We start from the raw sequence: 22,412 nt of genomic DNA on the forward strand, positions 1-22,412 counted from the left end.
TAATACTTGCACTGGAACTTTTGAGATATTTCAATGGTTAACACTCTGGTAGAAATAATTTAGCCACCGATTCATTTGTATCACGGGCCGGGTGAACATTTTTCTAAAAACTATTTTACTAACGAAGAAGAAAAAAAGACCCTTGAAACACATTTAATCGAAATACTTTTTTTGCGATATGCTTGAGACGAAAGTTTCGCGCGGTTTAAAACGAAAGCAGGCTTAGTAAAAGAAAAGAGAGGGATCTGATTTACAGGACCGAATGAGATTCCATAGAGAGATGCAGAGTTGAGAATTTTGAAAAAGTGGGATAAAATATTCTAAAACTAGAGCCGAAAATGAGGTCTATAAGATTAGAAAATGGCAATTTGTGTGATTTGAATTAGGAGGAATTGAAAATCAAGACTTCTGTCATTTATAAGAGTTGTCCTCGTAGTGAGAGTATGATACCGTGCTACTCATTGTGCATATACAGAATGTTTCATGCTAAGTCCAATGTCAGTTCAACGAATTCTCTAGTGCATAAACTGAGAAAAAAAGAAAAAAAAAAATTACGGGCTGTCTATTCCGGGCTGAGAGACCGAGAGTTCCCTTCGAATACTCCGGTTACCACTCCTGGAACTTTCGGCCTCTCAGCCCGAAACGCAGACGGTACATATCTACTTATGTAGCCCCTAAATGCAGCCTTTTTAGCGAGAGCTTTTTTTAGTATATATACAGGTCAAAATCCAATTAAACAAAAAAGTTCGGGTTAAAACTTTCTCGCCACTGCTTTTTGGAGGAAAATGTAGAGCCTTTTCAGTAAGGTTGTCGTCCAGTTTCTTAATATTTGACCCGAATTTTCCTTTGAAATTGTTCAATTCCCACTCCTTGCGCTACTTTGTGCGACGGACCGTATCTAATTAGTACACCGCGTGTAAAAAACAAAAAAAAATATTTCTAGTTTCCCCTAACGAATGAACGGGAAAGAAAGTTCTCAGTTCGATCTTAATTGTCAGATTACGCTTGTTTGTAAATATTGCCGCGGCAAAAAAATTAGCTATTGAACTTGATCCGACTTCGTTGCAATGATAAATAGCCTCACGATCAATCTGCAGTTGCCGATAGTATTTTTTTTTAGTTAACCAATATTACGTAAAAATGTTGCACAAATTTGCCGCGCGTGGTGATACTGGCTTGACCCTGCTCGGATTCAATAAAGTAACGATGCCTTAAGTGCAAAACCACGTATCTCCATCCTGCCGTGCTAAGGAAAAACGCCGTATGAACCTTCAGACGTAGCCAAATTTCCTTTGATGAGGTACAAATTTACTGGAGAAGTTGTGAATATTTTTCTTCCAATTTTTTGGACAATATTTTTTGCACTTTAATCTAAAACATCTGAAAATTTCAAGGAAAAATATGCTTAACTTTCTTCCAAAATGAACATTTTATCGGGAGCAATTTGACGACTATTGAATGTTCATACGGCGTTTTTCCTTAGCACGGCAGCATTGCGGTGATGCCAAATCTCTGCTCTTAATGTTATTTTTGTGAAGAGCGTCTGGCCAAGTATGTAGCTTGAAATTTCTAAGGGAATATTATGCTAATAGAGAAGAAAAATCAAGGATGTTTTCAAGAAATTAAAAAGGACTTGTTTTCCAAAGAAAAAAATTAAGTTCGGAAGGAAGCCTGCAACATCGCAAACGGAGATATACGTCGTTTTGTACTATGACCATCGATAAGAGGGTAAAAAAAGTATCGGTTTTCCTGATCTCCTCCTTTTATCAATCTAGCTGTATGTAGTCCGTAAATTGGACGTATTTCTACCATACTGAACTATGTGTGGGGGTGAACGATTGGGTGTGCTCGTAAGTTCTCGGGCGGTAAGGATACATGGGAATTATTAAGAGCCAGTGACGTCAGCGGTGACGAAGCCGTCTCTGTCGTCGCCCTTCCTCTGCTTCAACTCATGAGCCTTATTGTCCACAACGCTCTTTTGCCATGCCCACGGCTCATGTGTCCCTCATTCACGGGGAAAAAAGCTTCGTGCCTGGGACCCGAAGTTGAGGTCATATGGATCCCTGAAGTTTTCGGATCACGTACCTAAAAACTTGAGGTCGAGCTGCCAAAGTTCGGGTCGGACATCTGGAGTACTTTGATGTACACCGAAGGGTTCGGGTCACACATCTGAAGTACTCCGGTGCATACCGAAGTGCTTCGATGTCTGACCCGAACTTCGGCAGCTCGACCTCAAGTTTTCGGATGCGTGATCAGAAAACTTTAGAGATCCATATGTCCTCAACTTCGGGTCCCATGCACAAAGTTTTTTTCTCCGTGTTCAGTTGGTAAAGAGTTCTGTTTGCTGAATTCAAAATTCCGCTTTTCCATTTCACCTAAGGGAATTACACCAACTGACCACATTGTTTTCTCCACTGAAAAAAAAAAAACTCCGGCCGTGGAAGCCGTACTTACGGGCTATATAGACATACCGTTCGCGTTCCGGCCTCATAGGCCGAAAGTTCCGGACGTAGCACCCGGAGCAGTCGAAGCTACGGCTCCAGCACCCGGAACTTCCAGCCTCTGAGCCCGGAACGGACGGTACGTCTATATAGCCCGTAACTTTTTTGTTCAGTGAATCCATCTCGGCACAAGCATACCCTATATTTTCCACCCGCACATAGTTCTGTTGGGTTGAAATACGTCCAACTATTGGTACACTGGGAAAAAAAACAAAAAAAAAAACACATTGGACCTAGAGTCCAGACGCTTAAAAACATCAACAAGAAAAAATACTCTTGATTCAATCGGATTTTCGCTTAAGTCAAGAACCAAGCCTCCTACTTTGAGCGGATTTTCTTTCGATATAAGCAAAAATCTGAGTGAATTGAGAGTATTTTTTCTTGTCAATGTTTTCAAGAGTTTGAGCTCTAGATCCAATGTGTTTTTTTTCCAGTGAATAACTATTGTTATAATTGGACGTATTTATACCAAACAGACCTATGTGGAGGTGAGGAATATGGGGTGTGCTCGTTAGTTCTCTTTGCGTAAGAGTGAATGAGAATAACAAAGCGCCAGTGACGTCAGCGGCAATGAACGACAGGGACGGACTGGCCGGGGTGGCGATGGGGCGATCGCCCCACTTTCATCGGCCAAAAGGGGCCCCTCGGGGCCCCTTTTGGCCGATTTGAAGGGCCGTATTTCGCCGTTTCGAAGAAACGCCCGAGGGCTTTTTCGGTTCGTCCTCGAGAAAGGGCCCCGAGACTCCTCAGAGGACAGGACACTTTATTGCCGATTCGGAGAGCGCCCTGAAGGAGCTTTTTTATGCCATATCTAAGGGCGTTGCATTTTGAGAGCCCTTTTTTCTGATTCGAATAAGTCCAAAGGGGTCCTTTTTTGTCATTTCGGAAGAGCCCTGAAGGACTCATTTATTGCCGATTCGAAGAAGACTCGATGGAAGCCTTTTTTTGCCGCTTCTAAGGACCTTAAAAGAGCCCCTTTATCTGATTCGAAGGAGTCCTTTTTTGCCGTTTCCAAGGGACCATTTATTGCCGATTTGAAGAGGCCTTGATGCGGTTTTATACCGCCTCTAAGGACCTTCAAGGCACCGGGCTCTTTATCGCCGATTCGACAAAAGGGTCCTTTTTGCCGGGGGCCCTTTGGTACTGATTCAGAGAGGCCTCGAGGGCGCATTTCTATGCAATTTTGAACTTTGGAGGCCCCTAGTAGGGATTTTTGTCAATTTTTTGTTTGTATTTTTATTTTCATTTTTATTTTTATTTCGATGGCTAAATTCTGAAAATACGTATCTCGGAATCCGCATCATTAACTCATGAACCCTGAGACTCATAAGGAACCACGCAAAACATGAGCATCCTTACGAGTCTCAGGGTTCATGATGCGGATTCCGAGTTACGTGTTTTCAGAATTTAACCATCGATTTATTCATTCATTACGCGTCATTTAACTAGTAAACGACACTGATTTTTCTATGAGCAGAGCGAAGAAAGGATCCAATAAAACGTTCAAAAAAAATTAAGACAGTTGTCAATTTTGGCGGCTAAAAAGTACATTTAAAAAAAACAAACGAACAAAAAAATCCGAACTGTGTTTTTCAGAATGTGTTCTTTTTAGACTGTCACTATTACTATTCTACTTGATTCTATGTATCTTCTGTATACTAATTTAGCTTTGGCACAATTTTTCGTTGGAAGAGGAAAATAAAAGTTGAATTCCAAGTATACAACGGATTCTCATTTTTTCATCCAGTTTAAGAAAATATACTAAGTTTTGCATTTCTGGTCTCTTTTTGGATAATGTTTCAAAAATAATATTAAAGAATAGGGTCTAAAATAGCGTAAAATTCATTCTAAAAGGATCTAATTTTCAAAATTTTCCGGGGGAGGGCCCCCGAACCCCCCTTCTACTGGGGGGCCCCCCAGACCCCCTAGGGCCCGCCCCATACTTAATTTAGGGCCAGTCCGCCCCTGATGAACGAGCACGCGAGCGGCGGGGAGATCGGGATCGTGGCTCTGTAACTCATGAGCCCTGTCCACAACGCTCTCTTGCCATGCCCGTGGCTCATGAATCCCGCATTCAGTTGGCACATAGGTCTGTTTGATAGAATGTAAAATCCCGCTTTTCCAATTCTTCAAAAGGAATCACGCCCACTTTTACATTGCTTCTAATGCAGCTTTCTAGAGCACACCCCATATTTCTCACCTCCACATAGGTCTGTTTGGTAGAAATACGTCCATTTTTTCTTGTCAATGTTTTCAAGAGTTTGAGCTCTAGATCCAATGTGTTTTTCTTCCAGTGAATAACTATCGTTATAATTAATACATTCTGGGGGTCTGCCCCTGGCCACTCCAAAGGCCCCTCGTCCGGATAATGGGGGTCTCAATTTAATTTTCCAAGCACGCAAGCATCTCGATCGGCTGGCACCGCTCGGAGTCGTTTCCCGGTGGAAAAGAAGGACTTAATGAGAAAGAGACGATAGGATTCGGAGCAGATGAGCAGCGGAACAGAATTCCCGGCTGAGGGCGGGGTGAGAAGGGCGCGTAAGGTGAGATCTCGGGGAACTAGAGGAGGGAAAGACATGAGCACAATCAAGCGACGACTGTAGTGGTGTAGTGTCAAGAACTGGAGAGGAGACGCGAGTGTAGTTTAACGAGCTGATCGACATTTTGCGCCCGGCAATTGTAATGTTACCCATGGTGCGAGAAGCAAATCGAATTGTCCCCTAGCCTAGCCTCCATCCACCATTATCCGGCTATCTAATTAACTGCGTCCGCCATTCCTCACTCTGATGCCAGACTTTTGTCCGTTTGTGTGGTCGGTCGGTTGCGCGTGTCACAGAATCTTATTCCGGCTGTCGGACTCGGACAGTATGCTGCGTAACTGAAGAGTACGCCGCGTTACTGAAGAGAACGCCGCGTTACTGAAGAGGACGTCGCGTTACTGAAGAGTACGCCGCGTTTAGGAAGAGTACGCCGCGTTACTGAAGAGACACTGAAAAAAAAAGTTACGGGCTGTATAGACATACCGTCCATTCCGGGCCCAGAGGCCGAAAGTTCCGGGTGCTGGAGCCGTAGCTTCGACTGCTCCGCGTGCCACGCCCGGAACTTTCGGCCTCTGAGCCCGGAACGCGGACGGTATGTCCACATAGCCCGTAAAAGCGGCCTCCACGGCTTGAGTTTCTGTTCAGTGGACGAATAACGCCCAAATTTTCGAAATCAAGCCTCCTTTAGAAGGAGGGACATTGATTTGGGCTATTTGGATCCACTGTATGAATTTTTTCGACTCGAAGATTTTTTGCAAATTAAAGGTCTATATTATGCAGAATACATAATAATTTATAGGTATGACATGACAACATGCATATCAGTCTCCGAGAACCTAGGGTGCTTTTTCAGGCTCTCTTGTTGCACGATGAAATTACATTAAAATTCCTGTCAAATGGTGACGAAATGGTGACATCATTCCTTTCAATTGACTTTATTTTTGCATAGTTCCTTTTTAAGGGCACGTCCAATTTTGCTTGACTAGTTTTGTGTGAAAATAATGACGAAACATCACTTCGATTCTCACTCCGTTACGCGTGGAGGGTCCATCTAACTTCACGCACGTGTACGAAACATTTCGGGAACGAAGGAGCTTGTCAGATACGAGCATGTTAAATAATGTGATGAGGGAGGAATGATTAATTAGGTGCCGAAACTAAACTGATAATAATTACGGTGAACGTGACGTGCGAGCCTTATAGCAACCACCTGCCAACAACCTCCTATAACTCCCGCGCTGATAAGTATTCGCAGTTGTCAAATTTTCCTCTCAATAAATTAAATTATGTATGAATCAATGATAGTTGCAATTACTGACGAATATTTTGATAAGGGCGTGGATTTGCAACCACGGAAGCTGACATCATGCTATGAATATGCGTCGCTAAACAGTGCCTAAGCAATTTGTAATTTATTAGTCGAAAATAAATACTGAAGAAGTGCAGAGTAAGCTACTTTGATAATCGGCAATTATACAACGTATTTTACATCTAATTAGAACGAATCTAAACTCTTTTTTCGAACTATCACTGCAGTAAAATCAGTTTATGCGATTAACTCTTTACTACGGCCCTCATTCGAATATTTTTCTTTCATTTTGAGTGTTTCTGCACGCGGGACTTGAGTGAAAAAACGTCCATATATAGATAAGGGTTGCGAAAGTTCCTCCCTGAAAATCTTTAAAAGCGAAGCCTGCCTACGATGCTATTTTTTTATAAAAGCTTTCTATTGCCTTGAGTGCAATCCGAAGCCAAATTTTGCCTTATAAGCGTGGGTGGCTACTCTAGTATTTCACACCCCTTTATATTGAACTACGATTATTCACAAAATCAAGTCTTAGATGATTTTGACTACTTCTTCATCCATCAAGTCGACTTATTGCCTCTAACTTATTAACGATTCCGTATAAATTATTTTAGGAATTTTTTTACATCTAGGAATTTATTTTGCTTCTATACATATGTACATTTTCATTCTGAAAATTAAAAATAATGTAATTGATTCCAAGACGAATGTCCTATTACGTTTTTAACAAGTAGATCAATGCATTTCAGAGCGACAATAGAGATCTCCCAGATCAGGGGCGTTAATAAAATGAATTGAACAAAATTAACTTTCAACGTCACAGTTAAAAATAAACTAGAACTTACGAGAGCATAAAGAGTGTACGTGTCTATTTTTGCATTAAATTATATTATTTTCAACTCTTTGAATAAATTAACGTCAACGGACTACGGAAAAAAGTGTTAGGGGATACCCTTAAAATTGTGGTGCCACCTCGAAAAAATGTGGTAGTCTACCATGACTCAAGTTGGAGGAATACCGTGACATTTGCGTTAATGAACAAAATTGGGTCCCTACCATAATTAATTGGGAATGTCCATATTGTCCAACAACCCCTGCCTTTTTTTCCAGTGGCTAGGAAAGATAATTCATGAACAACTGATTTAATAAATCTAAAATTCTAGATGGCCTAGAAAATTCAAGTAAACTATAAGAGAATTATCAGACGATGGACCAACGCTTCAGTAAATCTGACCCTGGCGAGAATGACTTAAGACTGTAGGGTGTTGAGAAGTTGAAAAGTTGACTTTAAGACTGTATAATGGACTAGAGCGAAGTTTTTGAACTTTGGCCAAAAGACTCAACAGGTGATCATCAATCATCATTAGAGTTCCAGGGAGTGCTAAGATGCTAACGCTCGGATAGGAGGTATAGCACACGCCGTCCAGGCTAAAATATCCAGCATCGAATCTTTTTATAAAAGTTTGCGTTGTTAGAAACTTGTTGAGCATGAAATCAAATAAAATTCGCCGAGTGGTATCGCGGTGAGCAGTTTGCTGGGCGATTTTTTCCAACCTAGCAACCTTATTTACATTTGCTAAACCTTACATCCTTGGTATGTCAACAAGTCGCTCGACTTGCATATAGTGCACAAAATCTTTATGGACCCCCAATATCAAAATCACTGCGCGATAACGCTGTCTTCGAGAAATCCCCACAAAATTTCACCAATAGGCCATTTTAGTTGCCTTTAGGATTTCCCCGGACCTCCGAAATTTCTTAATCTTATTTCTTAGATATGCCTCAATTAATCATGGCTTTCTTCACTTTAAAATTCTCTATGAATGGTGCACTCATTTGCAGTAGTTGATTTATCACAGTGCATCATTAATGAAATTAGGACGACAAAATATAAATTGCGGCATGCGCTCGGTAGACAAATGGACTGCGTTGAGGATTAAATAGACACATCATCCATTCTGCCATTCCAAGGAAAACCGTCGCACAGTAGATCGACTCGATTAAAGAGGTCGGACATGAAATTTTTTACTGAAACTGCAAATTTTGATGTATGCCTCGTCACATTTAAAACTTCAGGGGGTACCATTCGAGGACAATTTTACGAGGAAACCAATGAAACCACGTCCAGAACCTCAAAGTCTTGTATAAACGGTTGTTTATAGTTTTGTTTAGCTAAGTTTTTTTTTTTTTTTTTTTTTTTTTTTTTTTTTTTTTTTTTTTGCATAGGCATTTAAAGTTTCCAGATTTTGTCTGCCCTCTCCTATTGACTCGATCCTCTGTACGTCGTATGAACCTTCAGGCGCCGCCAAATTTCCTCTAATAAAACACGAATTTCCAGGTAAATTTATGCATAGTTTCCTTCCAATTTTTTAGACAATTTTTCTCGCAATATCACCAATACAGTTCCTGAAAGTTTTGAGGAAAAATATTCAGAACCTTCCGCAAAAATAAACATTTTATCGAACGAAATTTGGCAACTCTCGAATGTTCATACGGCGTTCTTCCGTAGCACGGCAGTATTTGAGCCGAACATAGTGTGGCCAACGCGGAACGCGTATTGGCGCCTACGAGACTGCAGTGATGCTGCACGCATTGCGCGTATAGCACTGTTCGGGCGAGCAATGCGTGAAGTATCACCGCAGTCGCATAGCACAGTGCTATACGCGCAGTGCGTGCAGTATCACTACACTCGTGTAGGCGCCAATACGCGTTCCGCGCTGGCCACACTGTGTTTTGCTCTAATACTCGCGGATTCAGCGTTTTGGTTTGGAAACTCTCGAATGTTCATACGGCGTTCTTTCTGAGCACGGCAGTTTTTTTCTTTTTTAATGCCGGAAAAAGTCTGTGTGGACTCTTTCGAATATCTTATTTGCTTCACATCCGGAAGAAAATTCCCTGACATTTTAAAATAGCCCATAATACCATTTTTACCTGAAAAACAAATCATCCGATGAAATGGCAATGGCTGGTGTCACTTGAATCCTTTCTGCGGTATGCGGTCCAAGTCATGCCTCACCGCATGCCATTGGTTGAGCGGTATCTCCAATAATATCAGACGAAGGAACACGCAATACGAACAGGTTTCTGTTGATCGATGAGATTAATCTATCAACAACCAGAATTCGATTCTTTGACACGCTCTGTACAACTGACCCATTATGAATATTATAGAGGAGGTGGCAGTTCAGGGCGGTGGGTGTGAAAAGTTGTACAGTCAGGTTTTAAGGGAAAGGGGGGATAATTTTCTCACGCCTGATAAACGGGATAAAACAAGGGTCAATCGCGTGACTAGCGACCAGCAGTGGTATTTTATCCTGTCTCACCCATAGTCTTAAACAAACGGTGGTAAGTATACTCAGTCTCGATTTCACAAAAGATGAGGATTTACCCATCAGGGGCTTCGCAGATAGTACGTTGTCAAATTTAATGATTAGTCCCCGTATGAGGCCGTACCTAATCACAACGCGCGGCGTTTAACCAAACTTCTTCATTCCCGTAACAACAATCACAACCTGCACTTTCTTTTTAAAGCCCTCTCAAGCCCCTCTTTCCTTGCAATCCACTAAAAACGCATGACTGAACCTTGCACTTGACAATCTTGTCATCCTAAATATAGTATATAGAGTATAAAATATAGAAAATAGACTATTGAATTGGCACAAGTTATTCGACAAATGTCACACACTTTGTCAATCACTCGGTTTTATTAGCATCTCTAATCGTAAAAGCTCAAACATTGCAATTTTGCTCTAAATAGGGATGTTTTTAGTAACTTGCACAGTGATATTTCATGCAAAAGACTCACTGCATCTTCGACTGCACAAGTCTCGGCCAGGTACATAGCCAGGATTTTGTTTCGAGGGGGGCTTGGTCAGGTGAGCGGGGTTCTCCTTCCCCCCTTTCAGCTAAGGGGGAGTTCGGGGGGTATGAAATAACTCCCAATTCAGAGGGGAAAATTTTTGAAATTCTACATCTATTTGGACGAATTCTGAGGCTTCCGGGACGCAGATTATCCATCAATTTCTGCGGAAAGATTTCGTATCTTCTTTCACTTTCAGCCTACAATACCTTTAAATTGTTGCATTCTACACATCTGGAAAATATTTGAAATTTTGAATCTATTTCGACGCATTTTGAAAGTTCAAACTTCCTTTTTTCTCGCTTTTTTGTAATTTCTGTCTTCCTTTTTCTTCATTTTTCCCTCCTTTTTTTGCTTTCGGAGGGGGCTTGAGCCCCCCAAGCCTCCCCCCTCTGGTTACGTGCCTGGTCTCGGCTTTATATTTTTCGACCAAACAGGCAAGTGTGCTAGCTTAGATATGCTATGGAAATTGCAAGTTTCCTCGTGTGCTGGGACTTATCTGGAGTTATAAAAAAGATGATAGCAATAATTTCAAAACCAAAGTTCCCGTTTCCTCTCGCTTTTTAGCGACCATCTCGCTCCGTCATTTCTTTATGCGGTGCTTTTATCTCAGCTGCACTCTCAGTATTAAACATCCAGATTCACGAACAGACCTTGAACTCGAGTTCGTCATATAAAAAGCTAAAAATTGCAGTTGCGAATTTTCTAGGACATACGTGTTATTTCGAACGGAATCCCATAGTGATTTCTCATTACTTTAAGGATTTATTTTGACTTTTTACGGAGAAACTAATGTAGACTTAATCCACTGCCATTCGTCGACGAATATAGTCCAGATTGAGCTATATCTCTGGAATAATTGGATAGAATTCGCACCAATGGAGAATTCGCAGGGGTCTAAAACTTTACGAAACTCGTGGTTTAATGGAAACTACTTGGTGAACTGAACCCGAGGATATCTGTGGTCCAAAAATTGAGCAATTATTGGAGGAAATATGACAAAATGATCTTATCTGCTAAAATACATGTGTTCAAATGAGAAATACCGCTTCTTACGTCAATTTTTCCCCTTTTAAATCTATTTTAATACTATTTTTTACACATTATAAAGTATAAAAAATACCGCAAAAGTGTAAAAAGCTCTTTAGATGCTCTCAGCTGAGGCACTAAAAAATTCCCTGGAAATTCTTCATTGAAATAAATATCAAAAAGTAGGAATCTGAATCTCATTAAATTTTGCTGATGATATCATCATTTCCAAAAATTATTTTAAAATGCCCGTCTAAATCTTCCAAAATTCCTGACACAGTATGCGTTTTTTTATGTGTCAATTGTAAAAGTTCCCAAAGATGGCTGAAGAAATACACAATAACTTAATATTGTAATAATCAAAAATGGATAACAATATGGCTACTTTCCTTTAAAATATTTAACTAGATTTTTATTATAATTTTCTAATTACGAGGGTATCATAATTTCAAATGCAATCAGTAGGTTTAGGGATGATTTTTTTCGGAGACTTCCTCTTAAAAATGTATAAATACAATACGAGCCATCCCATTCCCCTTATTCCAGCCTCTTTTCTTCGCTTTTGCGTCATCATTCATTGATTACATTTCAAAGTGAAAGTATTTTCTTGTAAAAAGCAGCAAAACAGCTACGCGCGTCACAGTTGTAACGAAGTGTGCTTTGTTTTGATGGATAGCTTCTACTCGCGGAGAGAGTGAATAATATACAGCTCCTTTCATGCCAAATCTCAATTTGCTCGAAATTGACGGATTTACTGCTGGAGATATCTATCTAGGAAAAAATGAATTCCTAGAAATCTAGGAAAATGTTACATGAGTTGATCAAGCTGTTGAAATTATCTAAATAAATTCATGTGATCGGGGACATTGGTGGATCCAGCAAATTGGCAACATTGTTTTTCTCCATTTAAACCTATGGAAATTTATCGATTACCGGAGGGGTCAGGTGCTCAAGGTTGACAAAACTCGATTTTTCAACATAGGTTTAAACGGAGGAAATCCGGTGTTGCCAAATCGCTGGATCCGCCTATGATCGGGGATGAGAAAACCACTCTAAAGTATCAGAAAATGCCCTGAGAGTACTTTTGAAATATTAAGTTTTGAAAAATATTTTAGAAATAATTGAACGATGATGTTATTTGATGATGAATTCATATAAAGATCTTTTCAACATATTTTTACATTTTTTACGATATTTTTGAAAAAATACATATTTTTGAACATTGTATGCATTCCTTTGAATTGTATCTTATATCTAAGAACATTCTCAAAAAAGAATTTCAAACATTCAATTTTCTTTGACATATATTTTAAGAGCGTCTACGTGTATATACTATTGACATGTTATTTATTTTAATAAGTATCATATTATTAATATCTTTCTTGTTTTTCAGGATAGGGTGCACTAATGATGTAATCCATCGGCCGGCGTAGATTTCAAAAGGTGATCATTTCTTTAATATTTACATCGAAACTTGAAATTCGGATGGATCGGTTTATTTTTGTTTCCTTTCACGAAATTTAATGATTGAACCTCGATCAGATTATTTCATTTCTTATCTCTAAAATTTTACCATCAGGACAATATCTTGTTGTACTTGCACAGTAGCACCGACGACAATATTAACTTTGTTTGACAAAATGAAGTCTATTTCTTTCTTATTATATTTTATTGCAGAAAAAGAACGAAAAATACTTTACTACGTTACGTGAGCAATTTTTTTTCATCTTCAGAGAATCAACGGAAAGTCAACAGGGAGGAAACGCTCCACTGTTCGGTCAACACATCATTCCATTAACTCAAGTGCTTTGAGAACGGGGCGAATATTGAAAACGACGTTAAATGTTGTTAAATGTTGACTCCCTCCGTTGATTAACTTAAACTTGAACGCGTTTACAGGGAAGCGCCAATTCACACTTTGGTGCCACGGTCTTGCTGCAATTAAATGGGATCTAATTACAAAAGGGAGGAAGTGAAAATTATCCCAATATTTATGTGTGGGAATAATTCACTCCGACAAGCGACATTAGTCGCGCCCTACTTGTTGGGCATCATCTCCCACAACATGAGAGAAAGATGTTCTTCTATGACCAAATATTTCAAATCTTAACCCTCTTTAGATGATGTTAATTGATGATGCTGATTAAATCTATACTTCGAAAATTACCCAACTCAAAAAAATGAAAGTTCTGTTTTGTTACGGAAGAACTTGTTTTTAGGGTATAGTTTTTTCTTCTTTTTTACACTGGAAAGATAGGTACATTTCTTGTTTGATTCGAGAAGTGCCCAAATTTAAGGTTTAATTTTCCTTTCAGAATTTGGCTTTTTTCAAACAAGCTATTCATTTAAGGATTAACGAGTACAGAATTATATTTTCCATAAGCGGACAGGAAAAAGCAAAACAGCAGTAGAATTTCATTTGGTTGAAATGTGTCCAGCTGAAATTTACAAAAATATTGAATTCTCGAGTGCAGATCTGTGTAAAACAGGACACGATATTGTTATGTGGTGGTCTTTTTTTTTTCTAGAGAGACCTCCCCTCCTCAGCTCTGCACCAGCTACACTTCAAAAGCTCTCAATGAGCATAAAAAAGGGTCTTGTTTCAAGAGGGTCGGTGAAGCTAATTTTGAACGTAGACGCCTGAGAGGATCACCCGCGGATAAAATGAATCTTTGGCTTGAAGGACTTATTTTTGTTTGATGAGAAAAACGAGAGGTTTCAGCTTTCGGACTCGGATTCTAGATAAAGGCAACTGCTTTCGTGAAAGGCAGAGACATGATGCCCCATCGTCTCTTTGCTTTTAACGGGAAGGAAAACAAAATGCACAGACTTCTTGGTACTCGTCTCATTCTAATGTTTCCTCTCTATGTTTGATATTTGGTTTTTACGTCTCGATCGTGTCTGCTCGCTTTTTCAGTGGCGTGGCGTGCTTTGCGATATATCGATTGATCTACTATTTAAACCCACGGAAAAGAATCGATTAACAGGCTGTTCGCGACAAACACCTTTGTAATCGATTCTTTACCACGAATTCAAATGGGGAAATATCGATAGTATCGATCATTCACGCCACGCCACTGCGCTTTTTCGCCTCTCATATTACTCCGCTGATACCAGCGCAAATATTTATAGCTTGGATAGCCTCAAAAAAGAGAGAGAATGAGAGAGAAGTCCTAGTATACTCTACGCTCACACACCCTCCCTCACCCTCTCACACAAATATACCTCGGCTCGTTGGTAACAAAAAGTGTTTATCTGATGTGACAGAGGAAAACGAAATTTTCAGGTTTGTTAGATGAAAACACTTTTTTATTCAGGATACGCTCAAAGAAGAGTTGCCTTTTTGAAAGAAAATTCGAGACGGGCCAGAATTTATTTTACTCATCATGCCTTTGCAATATCAACATTTGCATCAAGAGAAAAGCTAGAGCCTTGACCACGTGATCGTAGGAAAAATTGATTATTCCTTATTATATGTCGCTGGATCAAAATGCATTGGATTGCCAAAATTTTGGGGTCTAGGCACAAATAGTTGCCGTCCAGCCGAAAGAAATTAAAAAGGACCATTTCACCTAATAAATTGTGGTTTAATCCGAAAAATTAGACCCGGTCACCATGATTTGTTTTCCATATTAAAACGACGAATGCGTGAAATTACATATTTGACCATGGGTATTTTATTTTAAATTTGAAACGACAAACTCATAGGCTGTATTTTCACAAGTATTATTTTTAAAATCAAAACATGTTTCCAGGAGTATTCATTATCAATTGAAATTTTTGTTGCACGTTTGCTTCCTCAACATCTCTGTGGTCTTACGTTTTGATGATACGGCATTTAACCTGAACGAATAAACTATGTTATTTAAATATGGGATCACCATTTTTTTCAACCACACATTATCCCGAAGGTAATACATTGTAAAAATTAAACCTAGAATGTTTTGGTGTACACACATTCTCATTTACATAATCCTCTATTATTCCAACAGCATATCAAAACTTATAAATAGAGGCATGGACTGTAAATAGCAGCTTATCACAATAAACGATAAACCAAGCGTAGCGTTCCCTTTCTAACCAAACTAATTTCATTGTAACGCCTGGATGCAACTATTCGGGCTTTATGGATGTCCGTGTTGCATACACCCGATGTTGAAGGCGTTTTGACTCTCCGGTTACTCATTGCCTCACCCGCAGTGCGGCACGGGAGGCAGCGAGCTATATTTTGAGAATCCAAATGATAGATATCCCTCAATTCTTTGTTTATTTCACGATGACAACTCCAAAGCACGAATTGTTGCACATAGGCAGGCGTCGGATGTTAGTATCTTTAGTGTTTCACTTTTGACGTCGCCATCTGCTGACCATGATTCGTGGGGAAGCTACTAATACCTCGTATATGTCTTTGAATATAAATGAAGGATGGAAGGAGCTATGTCGATGGCCAAAAAGCGAAACCACGTACCTCCATTGCAGATTTCAAAATATTTGCTCCTATTTTATTTCTTCAAGAGGCAGCGAGCCGACTGTACAGCTTGAAATGTTGACAGATTGTTCTGCTAACAGTGAAGAAAATTCGAGGAAGATTTTAATAAACTTCATTGACTAATTTTCCAAAAGAAAAGAGAGAATACGACAGGAAGTTTGCCATGTTGCAAACGGAGATAGGTGGTTTTGCACTTTGCACCATAAATATTCTTTTGGATTTTTGCAGTATTTCATTACTGCCCACCGCAGCGCGCTGGGGTTGAAGCGGTGGATGCTGGGGAGTTAAAAACGCCTTCACCTCCGTGCGTATGCAACACGGACATCCGTGGAGGCCGAATAGTTGCATGCTGGCGTTTTGATTCAATTCGTTTACTGTTCGATGCATATGACACCGAGGGCGCCTTGTTTGTGTCTATTCACTTAACTCAGCATTGTTTTCTCTACTGATAAAATAATCTACGACTGATTCCTATGGTGACATTGTCAATTTTCCGGAAAATGCATTGAATATTTACAAATGTTAAAAATATATTGCGTCGCCAGTCCTTGAAATCGATAAAAATTGGGTATCTGAGCATGATTTTTAGAGTTTCTTTGAACTTACTTTAACGAGACATCCTTGCTTTTAATTTGTTCTGTTTGTTTTTCTATTTTTGGAATGATACTTTTAAAATTTAAGCACGAAGTTTTCAAGGAACAACCTTAATAAATTGCACGGAATTTTGAACAAAAATGATGATTTACCAATCGTTTTACGGAAACATAAAATGCAACATGCAGGAATTATGTAACAAATACACATAAAGGGATTTTCTAGTTCCTTTGGAAAAAACTGTACGTATTGAGTGAAACATTTTTAGTTTTTCCCATTCCCAGATTCAGAAAATGTTGACAAAATTTCCTAGATGCCTCTAAAAAGTCTTGAAAGAAGTTTTCCAGGCTCCCAAAATACGAAGAGGGATTATGCACCATTTTCAAGCAAGGTATGATGATTAAGCGGTCCTTAAGTACTTGAACATGTTAATTGACTGTACCCCCCCCCCTAAAAAAAATTGAAAAGCTAATCACTTTGTCCCAAGATAGTCTTAAAATATCAGGTTTGTAGAAAAGGTTTCCCTATCACTTAGGAATACACGTCGCGATGAGATTGTTTCGAATATCTCATTGCTGTCAATAATGATTGGACGTGTTTATTGTTGAATCTTTCATATACAATTTTACTAGGCCACTAGGTCACAGAAATTTTTCCAATTTTAAACCTGTTCTGAAAATCATGAAAATTCCGTTCATTTGAGTAACATGCCCATTCACTCCCGTTCATTTTAATTGCTTTCCTTCTTTTTGAATACACGAAAGTTACTTACACCAGAAAGCTTTTCAAGTTCCAAAACTACCCAAAATCGCAAACGTCTCCTAAAATTAAAAACAGCTACCCTTTACCCTTAAATATCAAGGGTAGAAATGGTAGAGAGCCAAGGGTAGGGTTGTGCTTAAGGGTGCGAAAAATAACTTACTCGTCAAGTTCCTCCTCGGATAACGACATTTTCAGTGGTGTGTACAGACAGCTGCCAACAAACAAATTAGGAGTACAAACTTCGATCCAACGAGGTACGACCGTTCGGACAACACAAACGAAAACAAACAACGCAACGACACTGCTCGAGAGAAAGGCGACGGGCGAAGCGAACCTCGTCTCGGAGATAGTCGATACCGCACTGGAGTCGAGTCGGCCGCCCGTGGAATCGACGAGGAGCTTGGGAAGTTCTGGTGCTTTGCAGCGTTGCCGAGATCCACGAAAAATCGAGGTTCGGAGTAGCAGCCCGCAAGGTCGCGACGAAGTGGCAACAGTGTCGGAGTTCGGAGCTTCGGCGCGAGCCGCTAGAGCGCAGGAGCGTCGCGCTGCCGCATGGAGAAGGAATCGAGACAGGGACGTCCAAACACGTCACGTCTTGGGTCACGCCGCGTCGCGTGACCTCCTGTCTCGTCTTGTCGACTTCCATTTCGAATCCCTGCAGGAAAACTACGCCACGCGGAAATTCGTAAGTCTCGATTTGGAGAGCAGAATTGGTGCACTCATACACGCAATGGCATGGGCGGAAGTAAGAACTTTTAGTGTAGGGGATCTTAGGAGGGCACTAATAGGTTGATTTAGACGATTCGAACGGGAGAGAGAAAGGGGAATCCAGCGGGCCTCCCCCACCCCACACTGGGAAAAAAAAACACATTGGATCTAGAGTCCAGACTCTTGAAAACATTGACAAGAAAAAATACTCTTGATTCAATCGGATTTTTGCTTGAATCAAAACGAAATCCGCTTAAATTAAGATGCTTGGTTCTTGATTCAAGCTAGATTCTGATGGAATCAAGAGTACTTTTTCTTGTCGATGTTTTTAAGAGTCTGGACTCCAGATCTAATGTGTTTTTTTCCCCAGTGAATCCAGAAAATTTTCAAAGAATTAAGGCATCTAATATGCAGCTTGCGTCAATTTCGTCATTAATGTTTACTAAATATATGAGACTTTACTTCTTCTTTTCTCCATCCCTTCTTTATTTCTTCCTTTTTAAGGCAAACGGGGGGGGGGGGTATATGTCCCATACGCCCTACTGAATCCGCATATGAGGGCAGCTCATTATGAGGAATATGGAAGCATAGGAAGACATCTGAGCAAGGGAGTGGCGAGGTGGGCTCCATCAGCTCATCCGCAAAGGGGTTTGGAGGGACCAGGTACCTCTAAAGGTCCAATAAAGGATGTTCATGGTGCTCCATCGCATCGGATAAAGTCTGACTCATGAAGTCGCCTCGAGAAAAACGTTGACCTTATCTCACCTACAAATTGAATGACTTACAATCTCGAAGATGAATGGTATGCTACTGTCCTAAGGAAAAACGCCGTATGTACCTTCAGGCATTGCCGACTTTTCTCTGATAAAATATGAATTCATCGTGGTGGTTGTAAATATTTTTCTTCAAATTATTCAGACTATTTTGTTCACAATTTAATGTAAAATGTCTAGAAATTTCAAAGAAAAATAGGTATGTATAAAATTCGTCAAAAACACATACTTTATGACTGGAACTTTGGCAACTCTCGAATGTTCATAGGGAGTTCTTCCTTAGCATGACAGTATGTATTATTTATGATATTTTGTAAAATTCATTCCTCCAGCTCCCTTTTAGTTCCACCCATGCATGTCATGTGTGAGGAAATAGGAAATTGAGTTTTGGGGTAACTTTTGGCTCACCAAAACTCAGCGGGATAGCTCACAAAAGCATCGAAAGCTTTGCGTGGGTGCAATCGAGTTTACATAAACCAGCAAGCAGAGAAGAGATGAAAATGAGAAAATTCATAGATCACTTAATGTCATAAATAAGTTTCCACCTAGAAGTTCTATACTAACACCATGAAGACGTCTCCCAAGCAAAAAATTCGTAACTGAATCGCAAAGTTGCAAAATTTCCATTCGGGTATCTTATTTTTTCTAAATAATTGTTAGGCGTCCATAACTGACAATTTCACCGAATTTGCCCTCAGCTTAAGGCCGAGATCAATAAAATTTTGGATCAAAACTACATCGTCATATTTTTCCAAAAAAATTGAAATGTCTAAGTCAATTTTGCAACCTTAGGAACGAATTACACCCCCTGTCGAAGGAAACGACGGCTTAAGGTAGAACAACTTGAAAAGTCGTAAAAGTAAATCATTACAGATGAAGTTTCTGACCACAAATTGAGAGGCTTTTTCATTCAAAATACCCCGGGGAAACATACGTGAAAGATTCAGAGCTTTAATGTCCATAGTTTCCCGAGACGATCTTCAGACTTTCCTCTATCTAATTGCAGAACCCCAAGACCTCTCATCATGCGTTGCGATCATCATATCAGTGCTATAAGCAAATCATTGAAGTTTTGGATACCACCCGCAACGGTCTGTGTGCCGTTTGTTGCATAGTATCATACGAGATTGAAGGCACCCCAACGTATCATGATTGATGGCATCTTCCAAAAGCACGGAATTGCCTCGCAAATTAAATCGAGTGACGACGACAAAAAACGAACGGCAGTTATTAAGTCCTAGGATCTGTATTCAAGAACGTTTAGCATAATATTTTTACTGCATTAGCGGAAAAAGTGACTTAATTCTAACAGAGATATGCTTAAATTTACCGCAGAGAAGATTTCCTTACGAATTATAATAAAGGAAAGAATGATTGTTTAAAGAGAAAGAGATACTTATATATAAAGAAAAGTCACTTACATCAAGCAGAACCCCACTCTTATTCAGCGATTTTATTATCGGTTCAAAATGAAATCCTCGTTACGGCATACTCAAGAATGTTTCTGCCTAAATCAAGTCACTTTATTTCCTCTAATGAAATTCAAAAATTATGCTAAAAGTTATCTAATATGGATGGTAGGACTAGGTAAGTTTTTGGACAACCGCTCTCCTTTTGTGCCGGAGTATTTTGATTTATATTGCGAGGAAAGCTCCGTACTATTGAAGTATGACTGTCATATTTAATATGTTGGTGCGCCTTCAATTTCGTATGAAACTGTGCAAAACCCTGGTGGCGAAACAGTTGCTTGAAGCGCCGCGGCGTGGGCGTCCAGCGCCACACGCGCATTGGCGCCTACAAACCTAACAGGGATACCGCACGCATTGCGCAATGGCGTGAAGTATCCGTGTTAGGTTTGTAGGCGCCAATGCGCGTTTCGTGCTGGCAGCACGCCGCTCCGATGTGTTTGACTCAAATATTTAAACTTACGGAGTCAGCGTTTTTCGACTCATGATTTTGAAATGTTTGCACACTCTTCATGGATCACTCTCATCAAAATTGATGGGAAAAAATACGTATTAAAGGAAAACCCAATGTGGTTTTTGTAAATATTTCGGTGGTTTCGTGTCAAATGTAATGATTTCCAGAGCACTTGAATTTTTTCTTTTACATTTTGTGCTTTTAATGTGCTGCAGCGTGGTGTGTGCGCAACCAAATGCTCAAAACTGGACGGATTTGACTCTTAAAGATCGATTTACAAATGGGCAAAAATAAAAGATTGCGTGCTTCTTGGTTTTTTCCTCTTTTATTCTGGTTTTGTATAATTTCATTCAAGACAACTACGGTTCATTGAGATAAATATCAGTACCATCGCTTGGAAAAGGTTAAACAAATGTTTGCCAAGTTTTAAAAATGTAAATATTTGTAAAATAAAGTAATATCCCCCCCCCCCAAAAAAAAAAATACATATCTATAAATATACACATAAGGTAAGTGTTATCAATCAATTTAAGGATAGAAATAAAACCAAATATTCTCCGATGACAATTAGAAAAGATTAATCAAAAGAAGAAAGCAACATTTCATTTAAAAAATGAGTTACCATTACAATACCTCCTTCTCTCTCAATTTTCTCATTTCAATATCATCAATATAATTTTACATACAGACTATAATATAACGCTTGAACCAAGTCACTGTTGCTTATTTTACGCGTGGACGTACTGGACAAAACAGGTGCGCGGACAAAAATCGTTGACGGAATGTCCTGACACCGATTCACCCATTGCAAACCCGTTTTTGGCTACATTTTTATCGCATTATCTTTTTTGCTTCAATATCAATGCGATGTTTTACCGGGATAATCTCAAAGATAATTTACGTCATTTTGTCAGCCAAGCGATGCCATATATACACCTGTCAGACGAACTTTTCTGAGTTGGGGAAAAATAGACACACGTGTAAAATTAGAAGGTTTTCTTACTTTTGTCTCAGACTGTTGATCATTTCTGTTTATCGGAGCAGCATTAAAATGTAACTCTAAAATGTAAAACTCGTACATTGACGAAAAATTGATGAAACAGATAATGCATGAGTTCAGATATTGGGTGCTACGTCATGACGTATGCGATAGCTGTTACGGATGTAGAATATTCGGGCCCATCAAAAAATTTGGGGAGTTCTTTACACGTGAAAAGAAGAAAAACGCAATGTTATGAGGAGCAATCATAATAGCGCGGCGCTTGCATATGACGCTCTTCGAACAATGTAACAGTACGAGTAAAAAACTGCTGATGACCTTGTGGTTGCATACTCTCAGAAGTGAAGGAAAATTAACTTGGCAAGATATACTCTTTTGATTGTTCACTTGAATCGTGTTTCAATTTCAATTCAAATACACGTCCCAATTTTGACAACATTTACCACCCCTCCTCAATTTTTTCTAAAATCTTAAATCGTCCTTTTCTTAAAAGTCATACATTTCAATGTTGCGTGATAAATGCTCAAAATGATTCATTTAAAAGAAAAAAAAAGCTTTAAGGCCATGATATTTTGCATGCAGCAATGGCAATATACATTTCAATGTTTTTATTTTCTAAAAATGCATAATTAATTATTTGCAATATTTAAATCTGATTGGCTCGTTTGAATTTTGGCGCTCTCTGAAAGCAGTGCTAATCCAGACCAATAAAATGAAAGAATATTAGTTGATTTCTTATTATTAACAGGTTGAATGCAGTTGAATGTCAAGTACATCGAAGGACGCAATCGTTTTAATTTCCGGCTTATTTGCGGGGAAAATAGTGTTGCCAAAAAGGCCTACAAAATATAGATGAAAAAATGTTTTCGATTGTCGAAGCTAGAATTGAGGTTAAAAAGTTGATTTTTGGTAACTTTACCTCATCAAAAAA

At 39.4% G+C, this 22,412-nt stretch overlaps 1 protein-coding gene across 1 annotated transcript in view; it reads right to left on the bottom strand.

Moving 5' to 3' along the window:
- Positions 1-17,453, bottom strand: part of LOC109033958 (uridine phosphorylase 1) — a 61,432-nt gene extending 43,979 nt beyond the window's left edge. The window contains exon 1 of the mRNA XM_019046839.2: positions 17,241-17,453. Coding sequence (XP_018902384.1) covers positions 17,241-17,269 — 29 coding nt within the window. The 5' untranslated portion in view covers positions 17,270-17,453. The remainder of the gene's footprint in view (positions 1-17,240) is intronic.
- Positions 17,454-22,412: the final 4,959 nt, after the last annotated feature.

The sequence above is a fragment of the Bemisia tabaci genome, chromosome 8, assembly GCF_918797505.1.
Source record: "Bemisia tabaci chromosome 8, PGI_BMITA_v3".
Classification (NCBI taxonomy): Eukaryota; Metazoa; Arthropoda; class Insecta; order Hemiptera; family Aleyrodidae; genus Bemisia; species Bemisia tabaci.